Source organism: Papaver somniferum, chromosome 6, assembly GCF_003573695.1.
Source record: "Papaver somniferum cultivar HN1 chromosome 6, ASM357369v1, whole genome shotgun sequence".
Lineage (NCBI taxonomy): Eukaryota > Viridiplantae > Streptophyta > Magnoliopsida > Ranunculales > Papaveraceae > Papaver > Papaver somniferum.
Genome location: NC_039363.1, coordinates 11115948 through 11127146, shown reverse-complemented (window position 1 = coordinate 11127146; position 11199 = coordinate 11115948). Strand labels below are relative to the sequence as shown.

At 36.3% G+C, this 11199-nt stretch overlaps 1 protein-coding gene across 1 annotated transcript; it reads right to left on the bottom strand.

Annotated features, from left to right (window-relative positions):
• Window positions 1–3762: 3762 nt before the first annotated feature.
• On the bottom strand, window positions 3763–6218 carry LOC113286909 (phosphoacetylglucosamine mutase-like). Its single transcript, XM_026535555.1, has 2 exons — window positions 5896–6218; window positions 3763–5786 (listed from the first exon to the last, which is right to left on the bottom strand). Exon 2 carries the CDS (start codon window positions 5610–5612, stop codon window positions 3948–3950), a length of 1665 nt encoding a protein of 554 aa, XP_026391340.1. The 5' UTR covers window positions 5613–5786; window positions 5896–6218; the 3' UTR covers window positions 3763–3947.
• Between the last annotated feature and the right edge of the window lie 4981 nt (window positions 6219–11199).

Sequence of the window (11199 nt, the reverse complement as noted above, 5' to 3'; positions counted from 1 at the left end):
CACAAACACTTATTTTTACCTAATTGAAAAGGACCACAAACAGAAGCATTGTCCTTAGAAGAAAGCTTGATATCACCAGCATCATCAAGATTATGGAGAATCTTCTTTGCATGATGACCTAATCTAGAATACCAGATAGTTGGAGATGCAACCATAGATGTGAAAGCAGCATGTGTAGCATCTGAATGTTGACAAGACATTATTGGATATATAGGCTATTTTGCATCTTTACTCTAGACAGAATAAGGTTTTTCCCCAGTGACATTATTTCATATCCCCATGGATAGAACAAAAAAACACAATTATTATCTTGAGTAAATTTAGCAACAAATACTAAATTGTGCTTCAGATGAGGAACATAAAGAACCTTTGTAAGATCAAAATGACTAGAAGGTGTAGATAAAGTAGAAGATCCTATTAAAAAATCGGAAATAACTTACCATCACCAATCATCACGTGCTTTGTACCAGTAGGAGCAGAAGTATGCTGTAAAATATGTGAGTCATTTGTCATGTGGCATGAAACATCTGAGTCAGGGATCCAAACAGGAGTATTCTGTAGACACAATATATAAAGTGGGACGTTAAACTGTTTTAGGTTACCTTTGAAGATTTTCATATTTTGGACACTATATAAATTAGGTTGTCAAATTGTTTTGAAGATTTTGGGTTGAATTACAGATATTTAAGTCCCCTGACAGATTTTGGGTCATGTGACATATTTAGGATCACGGGGTAAATTTGAAGTTCGTTTTGTAATTAATAGTCAACGAGGTAAATTGCACTTTTAGAGTCATGATGTGAGTGTAAATCACATATCACTGGAGTCAAGAAGCAAAATTCCGGTCAAGTGGTAGATTTTGTTACGGCATAACAGATTTTGGTCCACATATAGTTTACAATTAAAATTATATGACCAATTTTAGACAACAACACAAGTTTTAGCGTTCGTGACCAATTTTCGTGTCACGCGACAATTTTCATGAAAAATCTAATTCATAAATATTACATTACTTAGCTCATTTATTTATATGGTTCTCATCTGGTTACCAAAATTGAGATGTGCAAATTGTTGGCTCACATATTGTCGTCGAGTAAGTATAGACTAAATATTCCATTCTTGTTAAGTTATTTTGATGTTTGTGTTTCATTCAAACAACTAAAGTTAAAAAAAAATAAATTAAGTTGATATTTTGGAGTAAACTTAGCTACATGTTATAGTAACAATGTTACTGATCCAACTATGAGAAATATTTATCACCTTTAGGAGAATGGTACTAATTAGAAGTATTTTACATTTTACACCATGTTTTATTAGAGTTATAATCTCATGAGTCGATGAAGTATCTATGTGATTATTAGGATAATTCTAATGTAATTTATTTTTTTTTGAATAATTTCTAATAAGTTTGTTGGTAGCCAAACAAACAGTTTTTTTTTTCGTTTCTTTTTTGAAGCAACATACAGTTAAGTGCTTGTCTCTAGGTGGTGTTTACAATTTTTTGGTTTCAGCCTAAAATGTCTGCCACATTGTTTGACGATCTGGGAGTAAAGGAAAAACCTAAAAAGTTATAACAAAAACTAATTTCCTTTTTAACTTCCTCCATTATCGCTTGTTTTTGTCAAGTTATGGAAGTTTGAATCCCACCAAGATAGTCCAAAAGATTCTAGCAATCTCCTTTGATGCTGAAATTTTAGAAATTATGCTGCTTAGTCCACTTGGATGTCTGCAACAATCCTATTGCTTCTGATTCTTCTAGTGTTGTTATTGTGCAAGGTCCTACTCTTCCTTGTTCGAAATCACCTGCATCATCTCTAGAGATTATAACATAACAAGATGGTTTATCAAAGGAAATCCAAGTTGCATCAACATTAATTTGTGTTGGTATTTATTTGGTAATTTTAATTCCTCGATAGGATTTTGTAAAGTTTCCTGCCTACTGTTTTTATTAGTTTTGTTTCAAGTTTCAACTATGATTTTGCCAAAATTGCTTATGTCTCTGAATTTCATTTGCTAATTGGAAAGTTGTTTTGTGTATTCCTTGGAACATTATATTACATATTTCTTTCCATATGAACCACATTTTTGTTATAATAACTTCTAAGGATATCATGCTACTGGGTTCTTCTATCCAAGAATTACAAATATCTAGAAACAATATAGAATTATCGAATTCGACTTCAATTGGGTTTAGGGCTAATGCCCAAGCAGATTTAACATAATGACAGGTGGGAAAAAAGGTGCTTTATGGTTTTATCTGCTACACATCCAAAAGGGCATCTAGGAGATGCATCCTTCATTATTTTAAAAAGTTTAAAGTTTGTCAAAACAACTTCTTGCAAACATTTCCAAGTAAAAATATGAATTCCTTGGGATACATTCAATTTTCATGAGTCTTTCCAGAATTTGTCAGCCATGTCTAAGTTATTGGAATTAACTCTGTTTTCGTGAAGTTTTGCATACATTGTTTTAACTAAAATTCCTCAAATTTAGTTAATAGTCACCGTAATCTGTCTGATTTAGGATTATCATTCATATCACGAAAAATTGTAATGTTGCAAATTCTTTTAGCTATGATATTGAGAAACATGGAAAAAAACAAAGTCGGTTGTTGGTGTTATTACGGTGTTGTAAGAGATAACTACCTAATTCTGGTATCCGGTTATCTTCCGAAATTTTTATGTTATTACCGTCTCCTACCTCCCATATAGAGTTTTGTTCAACGAGTTTAATGGTTTTGCCAATGCATTTCCAAAGCCAGGAGCTACTAGGTGATATTTTAGTTCTAAATGCAGTTTTCTTCCGGAAATATTTTGGTTTCAATTGAGATGCCCATAAAGAGTTTGGTTTCTATAGGTAAAACAAAACATCCCATCTGAAAGGTAGTTATACGGGCTAAAACAGATTTATTTTAGACCATTTTACTGAACTGGGGGTATGACTTTTCACAATGGAATTACTAATTCACCGGAGGTATGATAATTATATTTATTTCACAATGGAATTACTGATTCACTCGTACAACTGTCATATCTGCAAGTATTATACTATCTCGGTTTCTATAAAAGAGTTTCTATCATTTTTTTTCATAAGTCAAATTGAGAATTCAATAGTAACTTTTCTGGGAAACGGAGGGAGGAGTTGTTTGTCTCAAATTGTATTTTTCAGACTTTTGGAAAAACAGTGGAGGAGAGAATAGTTGCCTGTCTCAAATTGTATTTTTCAGACTTTCAGTGGAGGAAGATTTTGGGTGTCGGAATCCGGTGTTATACAACAGGGGTTTGCTGCTGCTGCCGAGAGAATATTTGGGAAGATAACCGGTGTTAAATAGTAAAAGTTTTGAAGTACATAATATCTTCCGTGATTGTGCACGCAATATAGAGGACTCTGCTGACATTACACATCCTGCTCCAATAGTCGACTTGTAAGGAGTCTTAACCTGATATTTGGCCGGAGTGCCAGCAGAAATATGGAAATTGAAATGCTACAATGTTATTGCAAAAAGAAATAGTAAAAATCCAGTATTCACACCAAACACAACAACAATGCAAAATAAACTTGAGCTGTAGCTTCCAGCAAAACTGTACTATCCATAGTCAAAAGTCAGGACTTGCAATATTAAAACTGGGAAGTCGCATCATGGCTTGTAATGGCTTGTAAATTTGTAGGCGCAAACCAAAAAAGATTTGGGCTAAAGATATCCTAGCCGCTAATTTCGGCCTTGGACAGATCTCTAGAAAACTCTGCAGAAACTTGAAACACTTTTCAACTTCCGGCCAGGAGGGTAATTAGGATATTACTCCAATGTCCAATAAATCAGAAGAAAAATCTTGCACAACTTTCTTATTTTTGTCGAAAACAAATTACAAATAGCGAAGATAAACAAGTCTCAAACTTGGCATGGTTAAACTAGTCAATGTACAGAAAATACCTCATACACCTACATATTAGCTACTGCCAAATCCAAGAAAACGATTGACATGCTGGGCCACAGATTTGGCCAAGTTATCAGCTTCTTCTTGTGTTGATGCCTCTGCATATACACGTATGACGTCCTCAGTACCTGATGGCCTTATAAATGATCTTCCCATAGTGTACTTAGCAACTTCACAGTTTATTGCTTCTTGAAGACCTGTAGGTTTCACTACCTCAGTTTCTGCATTTGCTGTAATAACCGCAGTTCTGTCCATGACTTTAACCTTAAGCTGCCTACTAGGTAGATCCTGATACAGCTCACTCCACCTCTGGATTGACCATCCCATATGCCGTAAGATGACCTCCACCAAAAGAACCCCACTCAAAGCATCTCCAACTGCCTGATTGATCAATTCACTAATTGCCAACAGCCTCTTAACAGAAAGTTGCAGTTCTGAACCTTCAGATGTAGAAGCAAGCTCTTTATTCCTTGTTTCCAACCAAGATAAGAAACTTGCAGAGAACAAGATTGTTCCATGTCCATTTGCTTCAAAATATATTCCAATATCATAATCGTAAGCCTTCTCATGCAAATATTTCACACCTGTTGGGGTAAGTGCAACTTCTAGACCCAACTTCTTAAGGTAATCTGTGGATGCTCCATTCGCGTAGGCTGTCTGAACAACGCCAAGGTGTACCTGACGACCATCTTCCCTGTTTAAAACAGTCAATTGCTGCTTGATGAATAAAGCGAAAAGTGATAGTATCTTATCTCCGTCAACAAGTTCAATCTTGTTGTTACTTCCAGGTAGCACGTAGAAATAAACAAACCGATCAGCATCTCCATCTAAACTTGCACACCTCTTTCCCACATCAATCTGATCAAATCCAGACGGAACAATCTTCTCCTTCTGCACAAAATCAGCACCAACTCCATGGTTTAGAACACCTTCTCCTTCCTTACCCGAATTGCGGACCTGAATTTCCAAACCGCTCAAAGTTTTTTTGACCACTTCAAGTTTTTCTCCGCCTACTCCATTAGCTCCATCTGCAATCAACTCATCCATCTCAGATGCGGTCATTTCCTCGGGTATATAATTCATTAGGCACCTAAAAGAGTTGGAGATTTGTTTGAAATAGTCACTTTCTAATGCACTTTTGCCCATATTTCGATAACGAACCATCCAATGGAGTTGTGGTGTAGTAAGAATTCCCATATCGGTAGCCACGGCGCCAATTACAGAATTAATTCCTTGTCTTGCAGCTTCAAGAAGAGATTCACCACTTGGTCTTGTGTCTCTTCCCAAAAGAACTTCAGCAGAATAATCTCCTCCAAATGAAATGTTCTCTTTCTCTGCAAACTCCGCGATCAACTTAACAAGATTTAGCGGATCGGGAGCATTAGCAAGTAAATCAGCAAAAGGTTCCCATTCTTGTGTCAACATACCACCACTTGGATCAGCAATTTTAACACCATTATCTGAAATCTGATTATGTGAAGCAGTAATCATAATTCCAATAACAGATTTAGTTTTTAATGATCTTAGAGCTGCTAATATCCCAACTCTAAATACAGTTGATGATAAAATTGATGCATCTGCTCTAAATCCAGCAGTTCCATATAATATCTTTACACCTTGTGGAATTGGATATTTTGATGCACATTCTAATAGCATTCCTTTTTGATGTTCATCCATCGTACACAGAGAAAGAGGAGCTGAAATTTTGATGATCAAAGTGATATTTGTTGCACAGTTCAGACTCTTGTCTCTCTAGATTTGGAGATAAGCTCTTGCCCCATGTTATTAAGTACCCAAGAAATGTTTAGGATTTGGGCACTAAACAAAATCAATCTTGCAGAATTATCCTTCCTGATTAATCAATCAATTAATAATCTAACCAGCACATCTTATTTTAGGTTTCAATTAACAGAAAGAAGAGAATAATGTAGAAGTAGAAGAAGAAGAAGAAAGAGGGCACCTGATTTGGGTCTCTTTGAATCCACTTTTCTCTTGAGAAATTGAGATCTGAACTTGGGTTTTGAATGGGATTTGATGTGAGGATTTTTTTTTTCGATGATTCTTGTGTAGTGAAACCAACCAATTGGATTTAGGATTCTGAAATTGTGGGGGTTAAACTTTAGGGTTCGTAGAAGATTGTTGTTGATGCAGTTAGTAGTATGTGAGAAGCGAGAGAGATCTCTCAAAACTTATTAGTGAGTTTTGCGTTTCCGGAAAAATGTGACTGGGTGGACTCGAAGAACTAGTTCCCTGCCGGTGAAGTTGGTAAATATATCAGCAGATTCAGCACCACATTTTTTTTTAATGAGAATTGTCAAGTTGGCATGGGTATAAATAAAGTTCTTAATTTGAGGTTACTTTTTTTTTTATAGGAAAAGCTTAGGCCTAGAAAGGCACTAAGAAATATTACAAATGAGATGGGAGGCGGCAGCTGTGGAAGTATCACACAACCTGCCTGTGTTGTTATTACAAAGTAGAGCTAATTCAAAAGTTTCCATGTTTTGACTACGAGTAACAATGCTAAGGTTTAATAGAACAAAAGATATGAGATTTATGACCATATTTCTACTAGTGTCTTCTTGACTATTTCTTCTTTCATAGTAGTTGCGATGAAATATTCCTTGACAGCTTCATTGTAGAGGAACTTGAAACGGTCTAGAATATCCATTGATTCGGCAGATATTGCGATGTTTGTGTGCTGCATCTCTTTGGCCCACTGGAAAGCTAGATCTGCGCCTCCTGTGAGTCCTCCTTCTCCATAGTGTCCTGGATATCCTCTAAAGCCAATGGTGTTTCCTGCAAAATCTGTCATAGTTAAAGCAGTGTGATAAACAGAGTCCTCAGAATCTTGTATAGTGTAGATACTGATATGTTTCCCAAATCCTGTGTCTGTATTCCAAGTATAATGAGCATTAACTTGTTGTATATCAGTGGCAGCTTCCTCTGGTAACAGAGGAAAGTTGTTCATGATATGATTTGGCATTGCATAAATTCTATTATGGGTGCACAAGTATTGCTTTATTCTGAGAGTGATCACTCCTACATTAGGTTGAATTTGTTTAAATATAAGATCACATCTAGCTTTCCAGATGTACCAACAAGTGGTGGCATAGATGCTGCAATCAACATTTCCTATATGAAACCAGGAATTCATCCAGTCGATAAAGATTGTATTGTTATCAAAGAGAGCATGGGAGGTGCCAAGAATTTCCTGCCAAACTAATGTAGCAGTAGTGCAATTTAGGAAGATGTGAGACATGGTTTCTTCTTCCCCACTATTGCATACAGTGCATATAGGATTGATATAATGAAGTATGCTAGCTGTTTTGGCATTTGTGGGGAGAATTCCATGTGCACACTTCCAGATGAATATTTTAATGACTGGTGCCACCTCCATGTTCCAAATGGCCCCCCCAATTATCATTTGGGATATCATTTCTGTAGATATAATCAATTTTTTCCTTGTAAAGATCCTTGACAGAGAAAACTCCCGTGTTATTGAAGTTCCATACTATTTTGTCTTCTTCATTTGGATGTGTTTGAAGAGACACAATAGCAGCAGCTTCAGGCATGCTAAAAATGTTTGAGATTAGAATTTCATCCCAGTTTCCATCTGGAAGAATCAAAGATTCTAGCTTATCTATATAATGACGGCAGTGGTGGGGTTTTTGAAGTCTTGCTGTAGAATTTGGAATCCATAAGTCTTCCCATATTTGTATCCTTCTGCCATTTCCAATTCTCCAGGAGCAGTGTTGTTGTATGTTGCTTATACCTTCCAGAATTCCTTTCCATATCCAAGAGTCCCCATCCTTGGATTTAGTGTCCATGCTGAGAATATTTCTGCCTAGAAGATATCTGGCATCCATAAGCTTATACCATAGAGAATATTTGTCCTGCTCAAGTCTCCATCCAATTTTTGTTATCATTGAGCTGTTAAATAACTCCATATTCATGAATCCTAGACTCCCAGATCTTTTGTCTTGCAAACTGCTGTCCACGCCTTTGGGTAATAACCAGAAGGATTTTCTATATTCTTACCCCAGAAGAAGTCTCTATGAAGATTATTAACGTCTTTGCAAGTTTTCTTAGGAACCTTGAAGCAATTCATTTGGTAAATGCAGGCTGAGGAGGTTACAGATTTGATGATTACTTCTGTGCCAACAAGATTAAGAGGAGTATGTTTCCAACCAGTTAGCATTAGCTTCAATTTTTCTACTCCAGGTTTGAAAGAGTTGATTTTGCTTCTATGAGTGAAGAGTGGTGATCCTAAGTATTTATCATCCAACTGAAGGACTTGGACTCCCATAGAGTGGCTAATTTGAAGAATTAGCTCAGCATTAGTGTTTTTGCTGAAGAAGACTCCAGATTTATGAAAGTTGATGAGCTGTCCAGAATATATTCCAAATGTCTGCAAAAGTTGCATGATGTTTTGTGCTTCTATAGTGTTTTCTTTGCAGATGATCATGCAGTCATCTGCAAATAGGAGGTGACTGATAGAGGGTACTGTTTTGAAGATCTTTATCCCATGAATAAGGCATATCTCCTCAGCATGCAATAAGGTTCTTGAGAGGGATTCCATACAGATCAGAAAAAGATAAGGAGATAGAGGATCACCTTGTCTTATGCCTCTAGAGGGTTTGAAAAATTTACCTGGAGATCCATTGATGAGAACAGTTGAAGTTGTGGTAGAAATACATTGATAGATCTTGTTGCACCATAGATCATCAAAGCCAATTTTATTCATAATTGTTATTAAGAAGTCCCAATCCACTCTGTCAAAAGCCTTTTCCATATCAATTTTTATTCCCATAGAACCTGAGTTTCCTTTTTTTCCTCTTTTTGATCTCATAGTGGGTATAATTTCATGAGCAATAATTATATTATCAGAAATTTGCCTCCCAGAGATGAAAGCAGATTGGTAAGGGGATATGATTTTGTTGATTAAAGTTTCTTTATTTGGGCTAGAAGTTTTGAAATGATTTTGTAGGTAGTGTTACAGAGACTGATAGGTCTGAAGTGGCTAGGGGAGGTAGGGTTATCTATCTTGGGAATGGGGGCTATGAAGGTAGCATTCATCTCTTTTAGCAAGTGACTAGAGAGGAAGAAGTGTTGAACCATTGAAACAATATCATTACCTATAATATCCCAGTTGATTTTAAAGAAGTTTGGTGGAAATCCATATGGACCTGGAGCTTTGTCATTTGCCATACTGAATAAGATAACTTTGATTTCTTCAGGTTCTGGCTTTCTGTTGAGGGTGATATTCTCTTCAGCAGATATGGTTGAGGGGATGAGGTTAATTATTTCAGAAAAGGAGTTGGTAATTTTAGTTGTAGCCATATGTGAAAAATGATTGGTAAAAAAATCCTTAAACTCCTGGTGTTCAGTGATCCAAATACCTTCTTCAGTTTGAATAGTTTCAATTTTATTCCTCCTTGCTCTACTTTTTGAGGCTATGTGGAAGTAACATGTGTTTTGATCACCCAGCTTGATAAGTTGGTCCCTGCTCTTAGTTTTCCAGAATTTCTCTTCAATATCATGCCAGTTTTTGAGTTGATTTCTAGCATCAGCTAGAGATTTCCCTCTGTCTGCTCTGAAGTAGTAAGTGTGTAACCCAAGTTAAGTGTTGCTTACATTCTTCAATGTTGGTTTTGATATTTCCATAAACTTCATTGTTACAAACTATGATTTGTAATTTGATATCTTTAAGTTTCCTAGCAATGAAGAAGGCACTTGAACCTGGAGTGACCTTGTTCCAGCATTCAACTATAATTTTCCTGCAATCAACATGATCTAACCAAGGGCCAAAAAATTTGAATGGTATCTTACCATTTTCCAGTGAGGATTAGAATTTAACAGTATTGGATGATGATCAGACCCAATGGCTAGCATATTGGTGATAGTAGTGTTTGAAAAAATATCCAGCCAACTATAATTTTCTAGTCCTCTATCCAATCAGTTAGAGCATGGCCTTTTCTCTTGTTTGACCAAGTGAAGGGGAAAGCAGAGAATCCAAGATCAATATGATCTAAGTCTTGAATCTTTGCATTGAAGATTGAGGCTTCATTGGCATCAATAAGGTGAGTACTAAAATTTTCAGTATCATGGAGAATGAAGTTGAAATATCCCATTACCAACCAAGGTAATTTATTGGAGATTGCAGTCTGCTCAAGATTTTTCCAAGATTTTTCCAAGATTTTAACTTGGATTGAGTATCAAAGGGATTACCATAGTAACCTGTAAATAACCAAGGGGGGATATTGACAATTCTGATAATAGCATTAATATGTGTTGTAGAGAAATCTAAAATTTCCACATTTAGATTGCTTTTCCATAATAAGGCCAATCCACCAGCAGTGCCACTTTCCCCTCCTGGATTAACATTCCAGAAATTGGTAACACCCAAGTCATGAAGAGTTTTCTTGAGTTTATCATGCTTTTGTCTAGTTTCAGACAAGAATATGATGTCAGGGTTCAATTTATTAAGCATGTCATTGAGATATCTTTTAGCATCCCTAGTGCCCAATCCTTGAAAATTCCAAGCTAAGGAAGTGAAAAATTGCCAAAAATATGACACTGCTGGATACTTTGAGGCAAGTCTTCTAGTAATACTATCATCGTGATTATGAGATGCAAATAACACATGGAAGATAGTAGAAGAAAGATTTAAGAGCTGCCAGTAAAAGGTTAGGTTGAGAATGTATACCCTTGTTCCAGCAACTGAGCAATCCAAAGAGCCATTAGCCAAGTGATGTGATGAGAACTCATCTGTTCCTGACTGAAGTCTGTATGATCCTTGTATATTTTTGCACTTGTCATGTCCTTTCTGGTAAAAGTTGCATTTTATTCATTTGGTGTGGCCTTCTTCCTCTTGGTATCAGCAAATTGTGTGGAGGAAGGGCTGAGAAAGATGTCATCCAGATTCTCAAAGTTATGATCTTGTTTCTTACCTTTCCAAGCAGCTTTTTTCTTCTTAGTTGCTTCAGCTTCCATATTTGCTTTGATCTGAGCTAAAGTAGGTAGGGAGTGAGTGGGGAAGAACTTTGGTGTAGAGGAGACTGGGAAAAATTGCTCAGCAACAGCTAGATTTGCTGCAGTTGTATTCTCATCATTTTTTCTCAAGTTGTTGTTGTTGTTTGAAGTGATTCTAGCAGCCGCTTTCCACTTTGGTAATTTTTTCTTGTACCGACCAGCTATCTTTTTTGCCAACTCTAATCTTTTATGTTTGATTTGACAGGATAAAACATCTGGGTGAGGGAAGTCA

Bases quoted from the DNA above. Each gene is read 5' to 3' on its own strand.
- LOC113286909 (XM_026535555.1), bottom strand. From the start codon at position 5,612: ATGGATGAACATCAAAAAGGAATGCTATTAGAATGTGCATCAAAATAT.